Source organism: Phalangium opilio, unplaced genomic scaffold (assembly GCF_054372755.1).
Source record: "Phalangium opilio isolate 3A_F unplaced genomic scaffold, DU_Popi_V2 ptg000045l_1, whole genome shotgun sequence".
NCBI classification, from domain to species: domain Eukaryota; kingdom Metazoa; phylum Arthropoda; class Arachnida; order Opiliones; family Phalangiidae; genus Phalangium; species Phalangium opilio.
This window is the reverse complement of record NW_028324168.1, coordinates 5,128,146-5,152,398: the sequence shown is the minus strand read 5'-3', so window position 1 is coordinate 5,152,398 and position 24,253 is coordinate 5,128,146. Positions and strand designations below refer to the sequence as shown.

General features: G+C 36.4%; 4 protein-coding genes across 5 annotated transcripts in view; 1 reads left to right on the top strand and 3 right to left on the bottom strand.

The window, feature by feature from the left end:
- Positions 1-8: 8 nt before the first annotated feature.
- Positions 9-3,667, bottom strand: LOC149676979 (uncharacterized). The gene is made up of 2 exons (XM_089837923.1): positions 3,482-3,667; positions 9-3,353 (listed from the first exon to the last, which is right to left on the bottom strand). Exons 1-2 carry the CDS (start codon positions 3,665-3,667, stop codon positions 693-695), a joined length of 2,847 nt encoding a protein of 948 aa, XP_089694049.1. The 3' UTR covers positions 9-692.
- Positions 3,668-4,419: 752 nt separating this feature from the next.
- On the top strand, positions 4,420-7,025 carry LOC149676978 (uncharacterized protein F35H12.5-like). The gene is made up of 5 exons (XM_089837931.1): positions 4,420-4,714; positions 4,892-4,991; positions 5,061-5,183; positions 5,591-5,771; positions 5,841-7,025. Exons 1-5 carry the CDS (start codon positions 4,420-4,422, stop codon positions 6,141-6,143), a joined length of 1,002 nt encoding a protein of 333 aa, XP_089694057.1. The 3' UTR covers positions 6,144-7,025.
- l(2)k09913 (transmembrane protein 53-like lethal (2) k09913) lies at positions 6,192-9,705 on the bottom strand. 2 transcript variants are annotated; one of them, XM_089837932.1, is made up of 5 exons: positions 9,273-9,697; positions 8,896-9,078; positions 8,186-8,503; positions 7,856-8,095; positions 6,192-7,790 (listed from the first exon to the last, which is right to left on the bottom strand). In XM_089837932.1, exons 2-5 carry the CDS (start codon positions 9,076-9,078, stop codon positions 7,533-7,535), a joined length of 999 nt encoding a protein of 332 aa, XP_089694058.1. In that variant the 5' UTR covers positions 9,273-9,697; the 3' UTR covers positions 6,192-7,532. The 2 variants fall into 2 exon arrangements, with proteins under 2 accessions (XP_089694058.1, XP_089694059.1); XM_089837933.1 differs by lacking the exon at positions 8,896-9,078 and having other exon boundaries at positions 9,273-9,705.
- A 483-nt stretch (positions 9,706-10,188) lies between these two features.
- The window catches only part of LOC149676976 (uncharacterized), a 30,948-nt gene continuing 16,883 nt past the window's right edge, over positions 10,189-24,253 (bottom strand). Inside the window, exons 2-4 of the mRNA XM_089837934.1 lie at positions 15,737-15,987; positions 13,136-13,191; positions 10,189-12,596 (exon numbers count right to left, since the gene is read on the bottom strand). Of these exons, the coding sequence (XP_089694060.1) occupies positions 12,444-12,596; positions 13,136-13,191; positions 15,737-15,959 (432 nt within the window). The 5' untranslated portion in view covers positions 15,960-15,987 and the 3' untranslated portion in view covers positions 10,189-12,443. The remainder of the gene's footprint in view (positions 12,597-13,135; positions 13,192-15,736; positions 15,988-24,253) is intronic.

The window sequence follows — 24,253 nt, the reverse complement described above, 5'->3', positions numbered from 1 at the left end:
TACATAAATAAAATAATATATAACGAAGTTTTTATTTCGTCAATAATGCTCCTATACAGCTTTTGAGGGCCGTACTGCATAATTTTCTTTCATTACTTCAATAATTTTTTTTTGTCAATGTTAAACATTGCTCCAATATATTAAATAATCGAGAAATGTCAAAATTTTCTTATATTATAGAAAAAAACATGCGCGAAAAGAAGATTTTGACGTTTCCAGAAATCGGAATAATGTATACATTGATTTAGGTGACACTGTAAATTATTCTTCGATAACCAATATTGATGTTAATTTTTTTTTTTTCGTATTTTGTTGTTGTTGTTAGGCGATCCTATTTTTACTTAAAAAACAATACAAGTCTATTCGGTTCATTCTCAAAAGAACAAAAACATAATAATTCTCATTATTTTAGAAGAACTGCCATATCATTGTTTCATTTTTTAAATAATTTCTTAATTTTTGGTACTTTGTTGTTGTAAATTTTGTTTTCTGCTTAATTTGTTTTTTTTTTTTTTTTGAATTTCAAAATTTTCTTTCCAGTTCTTAGATAATATTTTAACTTTTCTGCTCTGAAAAGGAAACATTTCTTAGCGGGCTTACTATAATTATCAAGATAAAAAAAATTGTAAACCCAATCATCTAACAGTTCCTTAATTTTAATTATTATTTTTTTAATATTTTAAAGGCTCTAATTAACGGTTAGCCGCGTGTTGCCTTCCTCTATCTCGGCCTTGATGAGGATGAGGTCCGAATGGTCCTCCCATTGGAGCATGGACCATGCCGGAGCTTGTGGGTATCACGGAGATTTGACCAGGATGTTGTAAGACATGAGGTCCTCCCGGATTTCCTAGATGGTTTGAGGCCTGGCCATGGATGGCGTGCCCCTGGAGGGAATGCGGGCCCGAAGACAGCGCCCCGGCGTGAGGGCCGTGAGCTGGTTGGTGCATAAGCACTATTTGTTGAGTAGGACCAAAACTATGAGGGTGGGCGTGGGGGTGTGACTGGTTGATATGCGAAGCGTGAATAGCTTGCATGGCTTGCGTAGAAGGGGGAGTGTGTAAACCTCCTTGCATCGACTGAGCCATTTGATGATGATGGTAAACGACGGACTGCGGAGTCGTTGATGGGGCCGCGTGGCCAGATGGTGTTGGGGTTTGTGAAGGGGTTCCGTGAGGCGTTTGATTACCTTGCTGATGCACCGGAGAAGGAGCGGTATGCATAGGGGTACAAGGACCTTGAGATTGAGGGGTCTGTGGGTTAGAATGAGGCCCTTGGTTTCCTTGAGGCACCATGGATTGTACGGCGCTAACTGAGACAGTATGGGGCCCTTGTAGACCAGGATGAGGTGCCATGAAGACCTCCCCATAAGTTCCAACTTGCTGGGGGGAAACGACGCGAGGTCCCACCATTGCTGGGTATCTATACATCATTTGCGGATATCCCATGGTTGCTTGATGAGGCGAGGGAGCCATCATTCCCTGAGCGGGGTTATATTGGACTGCCAGCTGAGCGGGAGAGGGCAGTCCTGGAGTCAATATTGGTTGGCCAGTGGCGGCGGCTACGTGAACCGAAGGCGCAAAGTCTTGCTGGGGCACACCCATGGGTCCCGGTTTCCTAAACCTATGAGCTGAACTCATATTAGCCGGTTGAAAAGAACTGGTCAGAGACATGCTAACTGGAGTTCCAGACACTACATATTGAGGCCCCATTGGGGTGAAGATTGGTTGACCTAGATTAGGTACCAATTGATGTTGAGGCACAGCCACCACGGGGCTTTGGGTGTGCAGTCTAGGAGGAATTACTGAAGTTGCGGCTACAGACACAGCGGAAGGTGGTGTGGCAGCTGGGACCGCCCTAGGAGTGAAAGCTTTTGCATTTGGATTAAGAACAGATTTTTTTATTTTGCTTCCATCCGAATCAGGAGTGGTACAGTCATTTTCTTGGCCATCTTCATTTCCTGGATTTTTATCTTTCTGTTGAGTAGAAACGGGAGGAGGGGTACATTCTTCTCGCCCTCCACCACCTTCTCTGACTGGCCTATGATCTTCGGTAAGTTTAAAGTCAGAACTGAATTTTTTAAACTCCGCTATTTGTTGATCTCTTCCTCTTTCATCTCGCGAATTAGCTACTTTGTTTGAGTCCTCCCTTCTATTATCTACATTTTTTCCAGGACCAGGAGGGGTTTGATTAAGTGTGGGGGCTAAATTCTCATCTTGAAAAGCCCTGTAATCCGTTGAATTGTTTTTATTCTCTCTCATACCCTGAGGTATGTCGTGTTTATCAGAGATACTGTCTTTATTTAAGGAATCTGGAGAAACTACGTGATGAGGGGGAGGTGGAGGACCACCGTGGCCTAGTGGCGTCCTAGGTTGCTGCATATTCATTAGTCGAGGAGGAGGACCTTGATTGGGTGGTGGCAATTGGTGCTGTTGAGGCGGGCTGGTCATCTGGAGAGCCCCCATATGTGGCTTGTTATTGGAAATCGAGTTCAATTGGGCCTGGGGCATGATAGGTAGTGAATTTGGGGGTTGAGGCACACAATTGTTTTTGTTGAAGGAATGAGTTGGGGTGATTGAAGAATTCATGTTCCCCATTTGCTGCTGGTTAGGCGGCTTATTCTGGTGTGCAAATGGTGCTCGGTTGGGTACCATCTTTCCAGGTATATTCTTTTTATGAGGTACAAATCTAGCAGCTGGATTGGAAACATTATCAACCGGTCTTAAAACCGCGCTAAAACGTTCTTCTTCATCTCCGTTTTCCATGTTAATTCTTTGTTTGTAAGAAGGGTTATTTTCAATTTCTTGGGCAATTTTGCTAGCTTTTGCTTCCTGCTTTTTGTATTCGTCAGTATTCTTAGGTTCTAAAGGAATTGTGTAACCTTGCAAGGAGCTATCGTAGGTTGATTTTACATTGTACTTCTCAGCATTTAACCGAAACATTTCATTAGCATCCCATCCTTTAGATTCCTCTTCTCCGTCTAAGGAATTAGCGCTGTTAGTGGTCTGAAGCTCTTCATTAGCTCCATCCCAAGGTTCTAACTCCCTTTCAGCCATTAAACTTGCTGAATAATTTTTACTAATGGCTCCATCAGTGAACCCATCCTTAGTTGCATAGTCTAAGTCGATGCCATTGCCACAAAGGGCTACCACGTCGGATAACTTAAAAATCATTTTTTCCGCTACACAATCTTCTACTTTGAATGTAGATAATATACTATTATTAGTGGAGCTATGACCCACGCATATATCTCCAAAATTAGTATTCTTTTCTATTAAGTTGACCATTTCCAGTACTATTTCTAAATCTTGGGAGAATGTGCTGAAAACACCTTCATACACGTTTCCATTTTTCACCTAATAAATGGACAAAGACGTTGGTTAGTTCCCGTTCAACCCCTAAGCTGCATTAATTTATGTAAAATGGGTAATGCTTTGATGTGTGTGTTTAGATTTAATAAAATTCGAGAGAAATAGACAAATACCTGGATATTTACGATGGATCCGACGAAATTGGCACCCGAATGCATGAAACGGGCGTTGTTGTAGACTCCATCCAGGGCTATGGATCGTTCTGCCAATCCTTTAGGCCTAGCACGAGTAGGCTTAGGCCTATTACTCGTGTTGTTGGGTATTCGGCCTTTCCTTTTGTTGTTGTTGGTGATAGACATTTTTAAACGGCGGATAAACTTACGGAAATTCTGGTACAAAACCTTTACTTCTTTAGTTATAGGCACGCTTTACGAGGGAAAAAAATATTCGGAAAATATCTTCCCGAACAAATTTTATCGGAGAAAATTCCGATTGCCGAGTAGAAAATCGGAAAATCGGAACATCAACCAAATGACCCCGATCCAAGGTTTTTTCAAAAAGGTTCGGTCAGTGGGCGTGGTTAAGCCACTCACAGTCATTCGCAGGGCCCAGCCGCCATTCCTCACTTATTCTAGCTTTAATCTGTCTTTAGAAACCTTGTCCCACTCCAAAATCAAGCCGCAGCGCCACGCGGAGGAATCGAATACGTCACGACACACGCTTATTTCCGCGCCTTTTTACGAAAACAGGCCTAATTTATACAACTTTTATCTTAGATTTTCAAAATATTTCGTTATCTTCTTCGTCAATTTTGATAAATTTCTTACTCACTACGGTAGTCTTAGCCGGCGCACGCAATCTCGAGTTTGACAACTTCCACAAGGTCATCAAAGAGTTAAGTTTTCCTTGAAAAACATCAACGACAGCATTGGTAAAATAGGTCATTGTCCTATTTAAATTAGGATAGGACTAGATAGAGGTTTTTGGTTGGTGTTTGAAAGGGTTCCTGAACTCGCTCGGCCATTGGCTAGTTTTGGTAAGGTAGGATACGGGCGCGAAAATTCAATCTGCTTTCAGTCTGAGTCGAATTTTTGAGCGGTTTTTTCCGATTATGGAAGTATCTAGGGCGGCTAGGGCCTTTGTTAAATGTTTTAAAAGACATTTCAGCGCTGTTTCTGAACCTCCAAAGTTTAATTTAAAAACTATAACATTGCCTTCTATATCAAATCGTCATAATCCCCCAATTTCCTACAAAATGTCTTATGTCGATACTGCGAAAAATGACCTTAAAGGTCAGAAAACTGTTCTGCTTTTGCATGGAACACCCGGAAGTCACCAAGACTTTCATTTTCAAATACCTTTTTTGGAAAATAAAGGATTCAGAGTAATATGCCCCGACTTTCCAGGTATTTAAACTGAACTTTACCACCGTACATACATAGTTTTCAGACTAGGAGGATTGATACTATTTACACTGCAGGAGGCGAGGCTACTTGGCACTGCACTTTGTCCGCGATGTAGCCATGCCTCATGCAGTGTAAATGGTATCAGTCCTCCTAGTCTGAAAACAACGTATATTTCAGGTTACCAATACGCCCACGTAACTAAGCGCCAATATAGACACACACCCCAAGACCGTGCTGATTTTGTAAGGAGCTTCTTGAATGAAATAAGAGTGGATAAGTACGTCATTCATTAGCTAGCAATTATGACAACAAAAAATCCTAACTTAGGGTCTCATATTTCTGTAAGGATTGATTTACTAGTTGGACACAGTAGTGCCGCTTATCCAACAATAGTTTTAGCCCAAATGGAAACAGCACCAAAAATTCAATCCACAGCCCTAATTAACCCAGCTTCTCACATGATTTGCAGGTATAATAGAAGCAAGAAGCGATATCTAGTTTATTAGGGAGAAGGTATAAATTCATTCATCCACATTTCCAGCTCTTTATCTCCAGTCCAAACGTATAGTAGGTCCGGAGTTAATCCCCGCCACCTCTAAATTACAACCAGCATCTCATTGGTTCTTGAAAACTCACGTCAGCGCGACGCGAATGACGAAAATTACAGTCATATTTTCCGACTGAGGAGAGGCAGCGAAATAGCCCGGTCTCCTTTTACGTCCCCCCTTGTATTTTGAAAGGGGGACTGGGACTATGGCGCGCGAAAACTTAGGCATCTTATACCTTCTCCCTATAGTAAACTAGATATCACTTCTTGATAGAAGTAAAAACAATACCAAAATAAAAGAAATGTTACATAACCACTCCACATTACAGAGTATTAAAACCATTACTTCAAAGTTATATCCTGGTATACTTGGGGGAACGTAAATGGAGCTATAATATTTTACAAGCCGGTGCCCAAGGATTTTTACAAAAAATATCGCCTGTTAAAATCAAAAATATTGACCACTCACTTTTTGCCTTAACCACCTTAATGACCACCTCATTTAAAAGCGTAATTAATTAATTAAGTTAATCCCAGTTGCCCAAAATAATAAATATGAAATTAATATCATGTTTACAGATTCAATCATCTCTAACCAATCTCCGAGATAAAAAACATCCCATGTTGTTAATTTATAGTCAAAATGATAAATTGTTTGAACCCAAAGTGTATGAGGAGATGGAGAAACTTCTGGTGCCGGATAAACAACTGCTAAGAAATGTATCATGGTGTTACGATGACAAAGGAGATATAATAAATGCAGGAACCCAAAAAGATTGGATTAAAATTGTCAATTTGGTTGCTGGAAGTCATTACGGCATGTGGAAACATCCTGATATAGTTAATGATAATTTATTAGAGATGCTAGAAAGAAATAATTAATTAATAAAACTAATTAAAACAAATGTCCCCAAGGAAATTGATGGTTCCTATGATAATAAATTGATTTTTTATTGTGTGAAATAATTTTAAATAAATTTAATTGTATTTTTAAGACAATGTCTAAGTAAATGTGTGTGATATTATCGATCATTTTCTATCTTTTTTTTTTTTAAATTTACTTTTTCTAATTTCTACTTTAATAATATGAGTATTATCATGAGGTTAGAATTATTTATTTTTCAAACTTTTTAATTTAATTTAAGTTAATTTTAATTTTACTTAACTTTATTTTCTCTCTTTGGGTGCAAAACAAACACGACTACAAAACTTTCCATTGCATTTATCACTCATATAATTTTTTCAATTTCTTACTAAACTTTAGTTTAAATAATCCAAATAATATTCTAATTGACTACAATTCTTTCATTAATTAATTATGCATTATTTCACTCTTAATTATTTTTAATTTCGGGCCAAATAAATAAGGATAAAGGCACTCTGAAATGAACACGTGACTCAAGTACAATTGGGGGAATATTCCAATAAGGCCTCCATACTTGAAAACTCTTCCCTTTACACAAACCCTTTACGTTGTCAATTTAATTAAAATATGGGTTAATTAAATTCATGATTCATGATTCACGATATATATACGCCGTAAATAGTTAATTCTCGTTAAGTTTTATTTTGAAAGATTAAATTGTGTAAAAGAAACCCCTTTTGACGTCAGACTCTTTCAAAATTATGTTTTTTCAAACAAGTTATATTTTAATACGCATTTTTATTTATTGTTCCATAGTTTAATAAAATTGAAGGAAACTTGCTGAACCTTATAGATAAAACACGTAAATCCCTAATAAATATACCAATGATTTAAAATCACTAGTATTTATGACAGTTCCTTTACCGAACACAATGACTTGACGTTAATTACCACCCACTAGGCACTTCCATTACTTTAAACCTTCCTTTTCTAGCACCCCCAAGTACATCTACTGTACTTACTTAGGCATAGAAACATTCCAAAATAATACGCGGAAGAATTTTGCGGTTCATTCCAAAAATTAAGACAATTTCTTCCACTTTAATGACATTTAAAGTGACCTTGGCTTTCATACATGGGTACCGTAACCGTTATCACTCTAGGCCAGCCATATATCTTGTCCCCCTTCCCGAGTAAAAATTAAATATAAAAATACTTTAATTACTAAATAATTTTGCCTTTACGCGGCTAATTCTTCTATAAATGAGTGTAGGAATAATAATAATTAATTTAATTTAATTAGAGTAGGATGTTTTGTGAAGGATAACTTTTAAAACAAAAGTGGGGGATTATTCTTATATAATATTTTTTTTTTTCGTTTTTTTGGTATTGTAATTATTTTAAAGTTACAGGCGAGATTTGTTGGGTTCAAATCCGACCTTGGTCAAAAATTTGTCGACTTGTTCCAAATATTCTTTGGGGTATTTTAGCATATGGCTACAATGAACGGAGTCCTTGAAACATTTGACTTCAACATCGATACCTTTGGCTAACCAGGAAGAAGCCACTTTTCTATTATCTGTTGGATTTCCCACTGGATCTTTTTCAGAAACTATGAGCAAGGACGGACAAGTTGTCTCTCGAGAATGAAATGCTTGTGATGACTGTGTTTCAAGATTGACAAACAATTATGAATATGGTCAGCCACTTTGGGTTATATTTATATTACTTTTAGGTAATGCTTAGTGGCTGTTTCATGCATCAATTTAAGATGCGTATTGGTGTACCATTCAAGCATTCGAGATAAAATTAGATTAGTGGTAACGGCTCTTGGAAACCCCTTTGGTATACTTTCAAAATCAGCTGCGCTGTCAAAGATCAAACCTCGGAACCTATCGAGTACCGGTTGATACTCCTGAGGGTTCTCTTTGGCCTTTACCAGCATTTCGCCAAATAAATAGGCACCAACCTTTTAAAAATTAAATTCAAAAGCCATCGTGACGTTTTTTTACCAACCCACGGACTCGTTTCATTGGCTAACAAATGAGCTTCAACTCACTGAGAAACCATGAACCAATAACCTCTCGTATTGAGAGTTTTTCTTCAAAAAATCCAAGACCTTTTGGGCAATAACTTGGGAACCCTTAACAGGGAAAAGCAAATCCATGGGAGGTAATTCAACTATGAGGACATCGAAACCCTTTTCTAAATAGATTTTGGAATATTTTTCCAAATGTTTCAATTCAGCCATCATCCAGGCCAATATGATGACAAGAGGCTTCGGGTTTTTTGAACCATTTCCCGAACTTTTTTGAAAGGTCAAGTTCTTATCAACCTTTTCAGAGTGGAGTTCTCTCGAAGTTATCATGTATGGTAACTGGAATCAATTTTAAATATGGTAGGTAGCCTTAAATTATTTAAAAAGATAGAATATGATTAAAGAAAAAATGACAGTTATAAAAAACAGATAACGTGGAACCTTAAATATAATACAGTTTAATCTAATAATTATCTCCGATTTTTTTTCTTTTTAGCTAAACATAAGTGGTAGAGTGATAAATATACACTATTATCTCTAAAAAAAATTCGAAAAAACACTCAATTTAGTAAATGAAGCAAACGTATTAAGTAAAAATATAATGTCCTCAAATATAAAAAAAAAAAAAAAAAACACGTAGTGCACTTTGGACTCTGAAGTGGATTTTTATCACATGTACTTTTTTAGCACTACTTGAAATGTATCATTTTAATAAAACAATTGCTTCTAACCTTTTTCGCAGTGAGAAGTCCAGAATGACTAAGCTGATAAGAGCAGAGACTACGAAGACCATTAGTTATCAAACTATTGGGACAATATTGTATAGCAGTGAAGCTATGTGGTCGACTAATAGTCGCTCCAGTTGAATCCAATAAAGTTAGAGCTAACATACGCAATTCTCGAGCAATAGGCATCTTTAATGTTCAATATAAAACGTTGAAAGAACTTTTAAAGTTAAATTTACAAGGAAAATTGGAGGAAAACAATTCCCAATCCAATTTAAGACAAAAAGTTTCCTTGTGCGCGGTTTAGAAATGACACGACACGACACCTCAAACCAGTTAACGTAATCCTTGCGAAATAATTTATAGCTAGGAAAAGAACTTACCTTAAATTTTATTGAAATTATGCAAATAGCGATTATAATAATTTAATGCGGAAAAAAAAAGATCGTCACTAAGCCTTTGCTATAGGTTTTAGTGAGTACTCGAGTCGTGAATCGTGAGCTGAGCTGGCTACGGCACCTATTGCACTAACGCGACTAGCAAATGCAAGACGTGGTTTTGACTCGCTTGGCGAAAATCCAAAAAGCTGATTATAATAATCAAATTAAAGCCTATTGTAACTTTGTAACTACATGGAAATTTAAACAATCGCCGACGACCTGCTGTAAAGGGGACGACTTGTCTGGAAGAGTACTCCAAGAGTGACAGAAGCCCGCGCTACCGGCTTCCCAAGTTTAGCCAATGAGAGCCGGCAAAATAGAATCGTCTCATACTCAAAATTCGACTCATAGTATGCGTTCCCTAGTTTACTCACTTTCGGGGAAGATAAAAGCTTAAGGTTTCTACTTATTGATTTTTCAAAGTGGTACACAGGAAACAAAATCAACTATAGAGCGCCGTATGCGGTTATTAGGAAAACTAAAGAACTAGGAGTTCATCTCAACCATAAAATTCAGCGATACCCATCTATCCTACTTTAATATTGAGCTATAGAACGGTATGGAGTTTTCATAGTGGGACGAATGTATTTGGATTTGGGAAAATTGGATTTAATAACTTCCCGTGCCGTGCACATGGTTTCCGCATTTAGTAAATGATAAGATCCTTGAGATTATAGATTTTCATTAAATAAATAGTCAATATCATATTGTTCCTAAACTTGAATCAATATAAATTAAATATTAACAAGAATTTATTATTCGTTTCTTATAGGGTGGGGGCAGTTCCTACCTTTGATTGTATTAGACTCTATTGAAAGATAATACCATGTGCCAATAGCCTATATTAAATAAAAAAAGATTACGGGTGTTTTAAATTTATTTGACATGGTAGATATATATCAACACCTTTGCTATAATGATTAAAAATTTACAGAGATGTGAATTCAATACAAGAATTGTATGTTTGTTTGTTTGTTTTCATATTATATAATATTTTCTATAATTCCCTTCAATTCGAAGCTCTATATTATCATAATTTTAACAACAATATGTTTAATTGTTAATACATGGCAGTGTCAGTCTGTTAAAATTTTCGCACCTTTTTAAATCCGCCATGGCTTCGTTTTATATTATATTTAATTTTTTTTTAAATATTATCATATAGGCACAGCGTTGTTTGAAAAACAAATTATTTTACCGGACCCCCCAAAAAAAACACCGTCTTGTTTACTGTACTTTGTATATCGTTCTAAAACGGATTAACAATTATTTCGCTTTTAATTTCATCCCGAATTATTGTGCGATTAGAGAACAATAAAGTTTTAACGTGAACATCATGATTTTTTTTTTGAAGTTGCTATCTTTCTTTTTGATCGTCTCAAACTTTACAGTACGACATTACTTGTTACTTTTGTACAATTTTCTTGAATTATATCGAATTGAACTGATTTGAACTAACCAAAACCGGCTTGTCAAATAAATTACTGAAGCGCGTTAAAAATTTATAGTATTTGTTAAAAACAGGTAAATAGGTAAATGAAGGTTTAGAATCGATTTAGGCCTAAAATTTAGGTTTAAAAAAGGTCTTTATAACGTCTAAAAACTACATCTCACTGTGACCGCGGGTTAAAATTATGCAAATTTAAAATAATTATAATATCAAAAGGAGCCTTTTTATAAAACGTATTATAAGAATTTGGAGCTGTATATTTTATAATACAATTATCTAGGCATACAATGCAGAGATCTTCTCCTTCCCATTTTTGTCTATATAAACCTCTTGGGCTATAAGGCCGCTAAGCCTAACTACTGGCCAAACATTTTAAAATCCTCTTTTGTAAATATTGTAGTTTCATTTACATAAACCACATCGGCCCGGCGTCTTTCAAAGTTTCTTTTTCAAACTATTCAGTAGGTTGGAAAAACCCCTTATTATAATAAACAGTCTCGCTCACGTTGTCGACGCTAAACTTTCGCATTAGGCTTAAGTTTTAGGCCTAGTTTATTCCAGTCACGCTATGGGATTGGGGACTAAAGGGTATATATGTATATATACATCGAAAAGAGATTAAAAGTAAGGTAGAAAACGTTAAAAACACGCATTATATCAACGTAAACAATCTATAGCAGACATAAAAATTAATAGACATGTTGATAAAGAGTTGACCTATATTTTTTCGTACAAGTACTTAAGAAAAACATGGGTAAGGTTTATGGTAATACTTTGTAGATGTACAGCACCTGTTAAAAATATCATGTACATTTTTGGGGCAGGCAAAAGTTCATAACGCGTACGTAGCTTTAATATCCAAAATTTTACAAACACGTGATGTCATTAATGTTTTATTAACTCCAAGTTATGAATTTCGGTTCCTTGGGCTTAGAAACGGAAAAATTCTGAGATACCAGAAATTTTATAAAAAATAATAAAAGCTTCTATATTTATTACAAGAAAACACTAACATCTTATTTCCAATAAAGATTTTTTTTTTGGGTCCCAATCACCAATATTATATATCGACTGTTATTTTTCGATTATGTTGTTTAATTTAACTTGGGAGTTGGACCGCGGGTCCATAAGGGTCCGTCTACCTTTAACAGTACTCTCAAGTTAAATTGAACCCCGATCAAGTCTTTTATGATATAATATCATATTTTCTTTTAATATATATAGAAAAATAATTGAAACCCACTAAAGATTTCTGTTAAATCTAATATAGGCCTTACTTTGTATCGGGTTTTTTCTTTTTCAAAAGAAATTGGGACGAAAAAAGAATCAATAAGAAATAGAACAGATGTTAGGAGAATATTGTAGTAAATACCGAAGGCTGATTGGCTGGAAACTAAAAGTAGTATTATGACGTAACCTGCAAGCCCAAAACAAAATATCAGTACTTAATTAAAAAGTTAGTATTTGATTTGAAGTAAGATAAACATTCTTTGATTGAGACGGAGTACGCGGCGAAGATATTTTTTTTTAGAGTTATGTAAGGTTTACTCTTTACAGCAGGTACCATTGGTGGTATATACGAAAGTTGTCTTTTGCGAATGGGGGCTTGACGTTTTTATACGGTTTTAATACATTCTCGGTGATGGCTAAGAATTCTTTTTATTCTAGCGGAGAAATTGTTTGTAACCGATAAACAGGGCGAGAGGGAGCAGAGAGGTCAAAGAAAGCCGGCTAGAAGAGATGGCGGAATTGCAATAATCCGATTGACAAGTACACCTTTTACTCTGCCAAGCCACCGTCTGCTCCTTTCGACAGTCCTGAAAAGTCAAATATATCGCCATAATAAGACCTAAGCCTAATTCTCTTTTGTTTTTAGGCTTAACAAAGCCTAATTTGAACCGTTCTAAAACAAATTTATGGAAAATAGGCTTAAAGCAGGGAGAAATCAGGTAATAGATGGAGTGGTATGATTGTGGCACCGGTTCGAATTTCTGAGACTCTCAGAAGGCAATTGTTAAGTGCTGCCGCGTAGCGCTGTTGTATTTGCATAAGAACTAGCTTCTATTTTTTAAGACAGAGGGGGCGACTGTACGTGCACGACCCTATCTAAACGCCACCGAGGATGCTGGGAGGACTTCGGTGCCGTTCCGTAGATGGGGATACAGAGGCATTGTTATAGGTATGGGGGTTACCACTCCATCTCTATCTCCTTCAAGCTCTAATGTCTAGTAAAAGCTTAAGAGGGTTGTGTAATTTGATTTACCAGAAAACAGACGCGATACAGAATGCATTTAAAGCGGTTAAACCCAAACAAATAGGCTTAGAAACTATTAAACAAAGACCAAAAGAGTCATACCCCAGTCATAGCTGACGACTTTCGGACGCAATTTCTGCGCCATTGATCCAACGAACCTTAATCGAAAAACACAGCATTTGTATTAAATAATGTGCAGGATTTTAAACGTAATTTCCACAACACATATTACAAGTATTATTCAAGAATGAAACGCAAAATGAACATGATTGGAGCAAACATTTCAATACCTCTTTCCATAGAGAATAGCCATTAATTGCAAACCAAACCCTGCTTAATTATAAGTCATAAAACGATCTAGGCACGTAATAATTTGGCTTCTAGAGCGCGGTGTGGGAATCAACATTAGATCCAAGTACATCCATGGGCGGGTAGTACTAAAGAGGAAATCGCTCGAATAATATTTATGGAATAATCACAGAGGAGGCTTCATTGTAAATTATTGAAATTTAGCGTAGGAATGGGTTTGGCCTATGAATTTCCCATTAATCTCTCTTATACGTGAATACCGATTACACTGCAGCGCATATAGCGGGGTGGGGTGGGGGCTGGGCTTCCTATTACGCGTATATATATTGGAAATCCGGTCCGAACAGCTAGCGCGATAGCCTTAACGTCTACACGATAAGCCTAACTATCCCCAAACTGTAAACCTTAAATGGCCTTTAGAGCTTTCAACTACAGAAGTCCGATATTAGAATCAGGTAAAGCTCGTAAAAGCTAAAGGTCAACTGAAACTGTGGTCGGTAATTTGAATGGAGACTCCTAAAACTGTCTCCATAAAAATAAAGAGTAATCTTTAAAAATCTCATATCCAAATTAGGGTCACCAGCTGATCCGATATTGAACCAAACCTAATTTAAACAATGACAAGACTCTTAATTAAACTTAATCCTAATCAAACTTAACCCAACCCTAAAAATAGTAGTTTAATTTAAACTAAATATAATCAAATCTAACCCAATCCTAACCTAACCCAATACCAACCTAACCTAACCCAACCCTAACCTATCCTAAACCAATCCTAACCTAACCTAAACCAATCCTAACCTAACCTAAACCTAACCAAACCTAACCTAACCTAACCTAAACCTAATCAAACCTAACCTAACCCAACCCTAAAAATAGTAGTTTAATTTAAACTAAATATAATCAAATCTAACCCAATCCTAACCTAACCCAATACCAACCTAACCTAACCCAATACCAACCTAACCTAACCCAATACCAACCTAACCTAACCCAATACCAACCTAACCTAACCTAAACCAATCCTAACCTAACCTAAACCAATCCTAACCTAACCTAAACCAATCCTAACCTAACCTAAACCAATCCTAACCTAACCTAAACCAATCCTAACCTAACCTAAACCAATCCTAACCTAACCTAAACCAATCCTAACCTAAACCAATCCTAACCTAAACCAATCCTAACCTAAACCAATCCTAACCTAAACCAATCCTAACCTAACTTAAACCTAATCAAACCTAACCTAACCCAATCCTAATCAAACCTAACCTAAGCCAATACTAGCCTAACCCAACCTAAACTCGAGTGTTAATGTACCTTTAAATAAAGATATTTCACGCAGGCCACTCATTGTTTATTAGGAGACATACGAGACTTGTGTGGGTGACTATAGGTAGACTAGCTATTGACCTATAAAAAGTCGGTAAGCGGCTGTATGTATATACCCATAGAATCAGGTGGTTGTCAGGGGCAACCGTAACGAGAGGATAAGCCCCACTTTTAGCCCGTAATTGGTTAAACTAAACCTGAAATCTCTATAGAGAAATTTGTTAGACTTGTACATCAGTAATGAGACTGCCTAAGAAACACGAACTTATTTAGGGGTTGACCTTATTTAAGCTTAGATAGAGAAAAGGGGCGGAGAATGAACAAAAGAATTTGATATAAAAGCGATCGAAACTGGGTCAAAGTTTGAGAAAAACCGACACCTTCGAAACACTTTTACTACAGGGTTAATTTAAAAACAAACTGTGTTAATTATAAATTAATTATTAAAGATAATTAAATTTTCAAAAAATGTTAGAACATAAGGGTTTTGTGTGTTTAGGCAAAGCTACATCTTGGGCGGAAATGTTATATGTATTTTCCCATTGCGCCTGTAGAAATGTTTACACTGCCGCGCTTCGGTGTATACAAGGAAAGCCCGCCAGCAGGGGAAAAACTCTCCATGTATTTCGTACCAGCCCCTGTAGAAATGTTTAACCCGCAATACACTACTGTTCAGATATAAGTTACCGTCAAGGGGCAAAGTTAAATTTTTTTTCTTTTATAAATACGAATCCTTTTCTAACTAGTTTTAACAATTAATATTAATTTATTCAAGCCTAAATTAACGTCTAGAATATTATTATTAAATTATTTTGAAGAAACAAACGTAAATTTTGCAAAATGTAATATAAAATTCAGTACTTTTATGCAGAAACTTTACTTTTAAAAATGTTTTACTTTGTCTTAGGCGCAATTAAGTTTGTTTTACGTTTCAAGCTCGTTTTAAATAAATGTAAAATACAGCGAAACAAATATTATAAGCAAATTAAATGTATAAAACTAATTAGTTTATACTAGAGAATGGATAAACTAATTAAAATGCGTATGGAAACATAATATTACCATTAGGATCCCATTGGACGTAAACTTCGCATCCGTGATCGCAAGTATCACTATGCACGTTACGGGCGTCGAAATTTTCGTCCGTACAATTATCCGTTCTGTTGCTGTCCCTAGGGGACCAACTACAGATGTAACACTGATATCCGGCCAACACGCTCGATTGCCATAAACAACCCATCAAGAAAGTGGCCACGAAAAGGGTCCATACGCTATACAAAGACATCTTTGACTCTAGACAACTAACTAAACAACTGCAAAAAAATAAATGTAAACCCGAGTTAGCGAATTAAAACCAAACACGAAAACGGAAGTTTGTCCAAGCTTACAAATTAGGTTTAATCAGAAATCTCCGCGAACGCGTTAAACCGCCGGTAGTATACGATGTCACGAAGGAGAATATAGCGCGCCAAAAATCGCGCGCGCTTTTAACCGATAAAAAGGCGCGAATTGTGTGGTGTGACTAAAGAAAGGCGGGAAACAGACTGTAAACAAAACGCGAACGCTCACTAGGGGTGCGGTCGACGGATTCGAGTTTCCAAAAAAGGGGCGCCAAAAAACGAGCGCGCGCCAGTTTGCTTACTAGGCTACTAGAGTTCCTCCGTGGCAAGGAGAAGCGTACGACGCAACAGTGTCGAGTTGAACGAAAAGGAAAACGACCCATAGGAGAAACGCCAGAGATTTTCCCGCTCGAGTTCCAACGAGGAATATTAGGTCGATTGCCCAAGTTACGGTACGAGTTCTCGAGAGGGTGCATTGGGTTGGGACTAAACGGGGCGAATATCCTGGTAACCATGGTAACGTTTAAAAAGAAGCGTCGTCAGGGCGCCGACGACATCTCAAAATCACGCGCTCCAACATCTGACCATCAAATCAGTTCAATTCGAAAAACCCCCACATACAAGAATTATACGAGAGAGGGTCTATAATGATGGGATAAACATTTCCAATTTAGTTTTAAGGTTTTTCTATAAACTTCCAAAGTTAAAATGAGGGTCATTTAAGGGACAGCAGGTGTCTGGAAAAGTTTTTCTTTCTAACTCATTAAGTTTAAAACCCCCGTGCCCCATTTGAAGGCAATCACCTGAAAAAAATTCTCAGATTCAATTGTGGTTGTATAAATTAATGGTATAATTCGAGTTAAGCCTAAACCGGGCCTAATATATAACACCATGGGATGATTCAATAAAGTCAATGAAATACAGTGGGTACACCAAATAGATGAATGGAATTGGACCGTTTTGCGCGCCCATATAAGGCCAAGTACTGGGGTGGCATAAATTAAAAAAGGGGCAAATAAAAAGTATCATATATATGAAGTGAAAAGTGAGACAGAGTATATGAGTCACAGAATATGCAAATGAGATCGTGACTACAACGATATCCGGGCCAGGAAACTGGGATTCATTTACACGATTGAGTGAGAAAAGAGAAAGCCTTATATATAGCTTCGTATTACACACCATAAAACTGACACTCGGGACTTGGGGGTTCATACAACTTTTGGAAAACAGATTTCCCTCAGTTTCCCCAGGTTTTTTCCAATAAATTTCCCTGAGTTTTACAGGTTTTTTCCCAAATATATCTAGCAATAACAACAGGAGTGGTTTTTTTAGAGCAAACTTACTCTTAGCTCACAAATTTCCCTGAGTTTCCCCAGGTTTTTTCCCATATGTTTCCCTGAGTTTCCACGTTTTTCCTCGTATATCTAGCAATAACAACAGGAGTGGTTTTTTAGAGCAAAATTACTCTTATCTCACAAATTTCCCTGATTTCCCTGAATTTTACTAAAAATTCGAAATTTCTTCTTTTCTAAGTCTTTTTTTTTTCAACTATTTATTTCCCTGAGTTTTCCAGGTTTGTATGAACCCTGAATTTGTTTCATAATTTTTTATATATATATATTTTTTTTGAAATATCGACGTTTTCTCTTCAATTATTTCAAACCATCGGATTATAACAACGGTCTTACAAATGCAAGAAAATACGATATTAGCATTGGAGAAAGGGGGCGATGTAACGGATCTGTAACTATGGAAACCAAGAACAGTGTATAGTTTAAGCCTTTTCTCACAATACGCATGGCATTACTATCCCTGTTTAAACCACGCGTACACGTTGAAAGATGATTTCACGAATCCCAAGAACGTTTATATTTTCATCCCCTTAAATACTCTAAAAACATGTATAGCTTCAATCCTTTTAAGTTCTATTTGACTCCTTTCTCATAAAGAAAAGTCAAGGGATTTTTTTTAGTATATAATTTTTTTCTTTCACCTTCTAAATAATCTTAATGGAAGGAACTCTGGGTCTTTTAAGCTTTAGAGTTTTGAGATTAAATTCTGGAACGAACGCGAAAGGACTCTTTTATTTGATCTGGGATAAAATTTTGCTCGTCGTTGCCCTTAGTAACGGAACTTGTCCAGATTCCCTAGTTCTTAGAAACGCAACGCCATAGCAAAACAACATGCCCCTGTTAGGCTCTCTCTTTCTCCTTCTTCCATCCCACTAGGGAGGATCAAAACCCCCAATATTTTAAAGGGAAGATGAAATTTCAGTGTTTCTGTAAATACATCGCCATGTATAACCAAGAAGTGATACGTAGTTTATTAGGGAGAAGGTATAAGATGCCTAAGTATTCGCGGGCCATAGTCCCAGTCCCCCTTTCAAAATACAAGGGGGGACGTCAAAGGAGTCCGGGCTATTTCGCTTCTCCTCAATCGGAAAATATGACTGTAATTTTCGTCATTCGCGTCGCGCTGACGTGAGAGTTTTCAAGAACCAATGAGATGCTGGTTGTAATTTAAAGGGCGGCGGAGATTAACATCGGACCTACCTACGTTTGGACTGGAGATACAGCTAGAAATGTGGATGAATGAATGAATTTATACCTTCTCCCTATTAAACTAGATATCACTTCTTGGTATAACTAAAAAAGCTTTCACTGAATTCAGCTTCCCTTTTATAGAAAACTGCATTTAGTTTTCAGCAGAGAACCCGCAGGGGTCATCTGATGATGGTTGAGAACTTTGTGTATGAAAGAGTTTTTGCAATTTTTACCCAACATTCTAAGCCCAATCCATTAGCTTTTAGTTTATCCCCAAGAATCTTATAAGCATCTTATGTATAAGTCTTACTTTCTTGGCTACATGACTTCCGGACAGACATCAAACCTAAAGAATATATTTTGCACAACTAGAACCCCTATGTCCCTTTTTTTCTTGAGAAAAACAGGGTCTTTACTGTTCAAAGGGATTTATATCTTTGGGTTTAGTTACGAAGCAAAAGTGATCGTGGATGGTTTTTTTTTGTTTGGTAAAAGATTAAAAAGAAGTTGATTACAAAATACCGAAAGTGACACGTCACAAATCCGCAAAACCCTTAATTAATGAGAGGTGCAAGAATACATACAGATACAAGGAATCATTGCGTACACATTTTCTAAACGTATCTAGGATGGTTTTGTGGGATGAGCTACACTAATCATTACGTATAACGAATTCTGCTTAGCAAATGTATCGGAGTTAGGCTTAACATTTGAAGTACGGAATGTTTTGAATTAATGCTTTCACAGCTCCGACAACAACTTTAATTAGGCTGAGCGAGGAATGCCACTAAAATTAAAGAAACCAATATAACCCGCCAATTAGCTGAATGAAAAGAGCGTTAACCCTTGTCGTATGATACGAACGACATTCCAAGACAATTAGTTTTACGAGAAAACTTAACTTATAAAGAATATAAAATACAAAAAACCTAATAATACTATTGTCATAAAAATTCCACTAAACTAAATGAAAGGGTTAAAAAACATACCGCCAAGTTCAAAAGCAACAATTTTCCAATTCATAATAAGACATTTTTGTTATTAAAACAATTAAGGAATAAAAAATGAAATACTTCACAATTAAAAAGGGTTAATAAATACAATTAAATCTTTATAGTTCTGCCCCCTTTAGTCGCTATAGGGTAGTAGCAATACCGGATAAACCCCTCCTACAAAACGTCATGCCTCAGCTTATCCAATTATATTTACTCCCCCAATAGACGTCTACTTCATAAAATCCTCCATCGTGTTGGTGTAAATGGGAGGAGCCTTCTGTAGCCCCACCCCTTTTGCTGTTTCCCTATACTTTTACCCTCTCTTTCCCAACTTTAGTTTTTTTTTCTAGAACAAATTAAGGACTAATTATAATTAACACGATAGGAAGCGGCACCCTTACATAATTCATCTAATTGATTCGACACTCTTTTTCTTAAAAGATAATCCCATTCTTAGCTTTACTTCCGCGATCCTGGCGTTCTTCCAATCGTGGGAGTAACGTCCGGAAGAAATAAATAAAAACCTTATAGACTATTTCTATAGAAGATCGGTGATAGTTTTTACCACGGTATTGAGTAACCTTTCGACTTCTTAAACACTATGGATAAAAGGGTAGCAAGAGGTTTTCATCGAAATAGTCCTTATGAATGATCTAACACTTTAACTGACAAGTCGAGAAAAATGGGAGAGACAAACAAACAATATTTAAAGACACACAGAATGGAATTATTCTTCATTCGTGACACTCGTAGTCCATAATTTGAAGTAAAAATAGCGTACCATATGTTTCTAAATAGTTTCTTTACGGGTTTTTGTGTGCAGCGAAGATTCACTTCATATTACAGATATCTACTTCAAAAACAATAGACACTCTTAAACACACTGAGCTTCTCTTAAGGTGATTTTATAGCTATTTTCTTAGAGTGACATTCTTATAAAATATATAAAACTTTTTGTTCGAGTTTTCTATTGTTAAATGTACGTCAAGTTAAGTTGGCAGTGAGTGGGATAAAGGTTAAAGAAGGTCATTGTCTTCCTACGTAGAAAGTTAATAGAGGAGCCTTTTAAAAGGGACTGTTTTGGGGGTAGATTAATTTGATCTTATTAGAATACCCCCCTCCCATTGCGTTCCAGAAGAGGTGATGTAATTATATAATAAAACTTGGTTAGATATATGATATAAAATTGGTTAAAATATGGGGTTGTGTTCGCACCATCAATGAATTCCATAGTGTCTAAGTATAAATAAAATTAATAATTAAATATAGTTTACGTCAATTATCTTCAATTAATATTTGATTATGTATAGTTCCAAGCTTTGAAGGCATTTTAAGCCCCCTAAATATGCAAATTCATCGAAATTTCAATAATAATTAATAGATGTAAAGTTATAATTTCATTATCTTCGAAGTAGCCAGTAATATATTTGCCTTATTAAACGCTCTACCGTTTTGTAATTAATTCGAGCTTCAAACCGTTCGCGAAATTTGCATTCAATTAACAAAACTAAAATCTAATTAGATCTACTACGGAAACATCAGCAAGCTTCAAAAACTTTGAAATCTGTTGAATTTTAATACATTCGTTATTTTTTTTAAGTAATTTGCATAAATTAACACGTTCCCTTAATTAGAATATTGTTGACCAAAAAGTTTGGGGAAAAATTTTTGGGGAAAAGTTAAATTAATATTATGAATTTTAAAAAGGCGCGCGACATGAAGTAACCTCAGGGGTAAATCAAAGTTTCCAAGGCAGAAGTTTATAACAAAAAGTAAGTGGTGGAATTATTATTTGTTTAAGAAAACATTAATTAATTTAAGTAAAATAAATCTTAAATGTTAATTAACTAACCTTTCAGAAACACCCTGTTTATAACTGTTTTTGAGACGTTTCAGGGTGAAAGAAATAAGCCAATTTTGGTGCAAAGAAGGGAGAGAAGAGAAAAGAACTCAATTGTTTAGCGTTAAAAATAAATCCATAAAACAAACTGGGCCGCGAGCAACAAAAATTTTTCACTTTTTAAAATTCCTTCGACTTTGGTTGGAAGAGTAATAATATGCTAATATAACTTCTACGAGCAAAGAATTAAAGGATTGGTTTTTAAAAAATCGAATAAATATTCAAATTGACTTTAAAAAAACACAGTAATAGGCAAATAAGGCCCACGTAATACTTAGATTTCAAAATTTCGGTGTATGGCCTCAGCTGCGTGGAATTGAAAGGTTTTTTTTCTCCTGATTTAAAAAAAAAATAAGATTTTCGGTAAAGTCTGGTTTTAGTACGATTTTGGTTGGGGATTATCTTTTTTTTCGCTTATGGCTTGTCAGTAAAGTGAAGCGTTATTTCTGTATATTTATATGAAGGAATTATGGACAGGTAACGTTGTACATGTTTCATACATTAACGGAGGCTTTTAGTCATGCACGCCTGAAGATTTAGCTTCCGTGTCTTGCAAGTTTTACTTAACTACCGCAGTTAGTACTAAAACATATTTTTTTATAGTTGAATTATAAGAAACGCAAACCCCATTAGAATTTAATTGAAATTCATGGAACATTATATTCATATTAAAGAAACTATTATGGAAGGTTTTTTATCTATATCTATATAAATCAAAGTCCTGACTGACTGACTGACTGACTGACTGACAGACTGACTGATAATCAACGCCCAGCCCAAACCGCTTGCCCTAGAAGGCTGAAAATTTGCAGGAACGTTACTCATAAGTAGTAGGCGCGTACTAAGAAAGATTTTTCCAATCCGCCGCCATCTTAAAAAATGGCGCCCAGAAATGTAAAATATCTTCTCTATGCAACAAAGTCCGCGCGTTTCAACCGATTTCACAGATATTTAGTACACGGGTTTCCTTTAACCTATAGACGGACTGAATGATCTTTTGGGTTCGATTTGTTGCCATCTTTTTAAATGGCGGCCAGAAATTTGAAAACCCTTCTTTATGGAATAATGTAAGTGTGAAAAGTAATAAAAAATGCATCCCGACGGGCTGACGGGCAACGCCGAGTGCGTTCGCTCCTAGGGTGCTACAAAAATATTAGTCATCAGTAAAATCTACCCATTCTTTGTATCATTTTGATGGAAGTTCTTATTACACGCGAGCGACGCCACGGGTAACAGCTAGTCTAAATATATAACCGCACCATTATCAAGATTAAAACGGAACCTAAATTGTCCGGAAGTAAAAAAAACTAAAATAAAAACTAAATTTGACTTAAAATAATATAAATTCAAAGCACATCCTTAAAAAAAAGAAAATCAAGGTATGTACGACCGTAGACCTGGTGATAGAAAAGAAATAAAAAAAATGTTGCCATTCGAATCAATCCTATTTTGTAAAGGATTTAGAAAGGGATTTGAAAAGCAGACTGATGTCCCTAAGGAATTTCGGAAGTGGGCTGGAAGTGGAAATGGGAAATAGTTTTATACGGAAACAAGTCCTACACGCGGAAGAGAGAGAAGGAGAGAATGGGAAAAAATAACTTAAACTTTGAGAGACGTAAAAGCGTGTTTCTGATAAGTCTGCCATAATGTTCTTTGGGAAATAAATTTTGAGTCGAAAATGTGTAACTTCTATCTATCTCCATTTTGTTTGCCCTAAGGGACACTGTTTTCGAGTTAAGATTGCATCCAGAGTATTAATTTTACGAAAGGATGACCCCTTATATTTAATTAATTAAGAAACTGATTAAGACAATGATTTCTAATTTAATTAAGGGGGCATCCCTAAAATACTCTTAAAATCATAATTAGAAAACAGTGTCCCTTAGCGTAATCAAAATGGATGGAGATAGATAGAAGTTACATTTTCGACTCAAAATTGATTTCCCAAAGAACATCATGCATGGCAGACTTATCAGAAACACGCTGTAAGATAAAAAACGACCTTCTTATTTTGAAGCAGGTAGCTAGTAAAGAAAACGCAGTAAGAAAGTCTTTCTTGAATTCCCCGAGCACCAGATGCGCGGCTCTAGCGCCCGATTCAAGTACGTAGGAGAAAGTTAAAAAGAGAAATAAATCCCGGAAATTGTCCGTTTTCTCTATCCGATACAGAGTGGACGTTATAGAGAAAGGGTACCGAGGCGCAAGCTTGGGAAATCGTGGGCGGCCGGATTGGGCAGAGGAAACTTTAATGAAGCGTGACACGAACATGGCGTATGTATTCAACGAGGGCGTTTCAAATCCCTCTTACACGTTGCAAAGATATTGAAACTGAAAGTTTCGCAAATGCATGGGAGATCATGAAGTCAAGTCCATGTTTTATTTATTGTTTATGAGACTTGCGTTTGCCTGAGTTGGTTGCAGAGTGAAGTAGCCTAAGTCCCGGGTGGGCGAGTATGACTGGTACGTTGTAACCCAGGAATGAATTCATCTCATTGGAACCATTGTGTAGGTAGCCATTTTCTCATCGTATTTAGGCGGATTTTGTGAGAGGAGCTATGGGTTTATAATTATTTTACCTGACCTCGAGTTGCTACTAAACCAATGAAATCACAGTTATAGGAAGACGTCTGAATTATGTGGTGTGACGGATAGTAAGTTCACAACAAAACCCGCGGGCTATATGGAGGCACAAATATTCCTATTGCCTGTATGCATTCCAACGTAAACTAATTCAAAATGTTACTATATTCATGCTCTCAGTTTTACGAGAAAGCTTAGAGAGACCCTCCCCTTTGATC

Bases quoted from the DNA above. Each gene is read 5' to 3' on its own strand.
- LOC149676979 (XM_089837923.1), bottom strand. From the start codon at position 3,667: ATGTCTATCACCAACAACAACAAAAGGAAAGGCCGAATACCCAACAAC. The intron at 3,354-3,481 runs GTATTTGTCTAT...TCCATTTATTAG, and splicing joins GATCCATCGTAAATATCCAG to GTGAAAAATGGAAACGTGTA.
- LOC149676978 (XM_089837931.1), top strand. From the start codon at position 4,420: ATGGAAGTATCTAGGGCGGCTAGGGCCTTTGTTAAATGTTTTAAAAGA. The intron at 5,184-5,590 runs GTATAATAGAAG...TCCACATTACAG, and splicing joins GCTTCTCACATGATTTGCAG to AGTATTAAAACCATTACTTC. The intron at 5,772-5,840 runs GTAATTAATTAA...TCATGTTTACAG, and splicing joins TGACCACCTCATTTAAAAGC to ATTCAATCATCTCTAACCAA.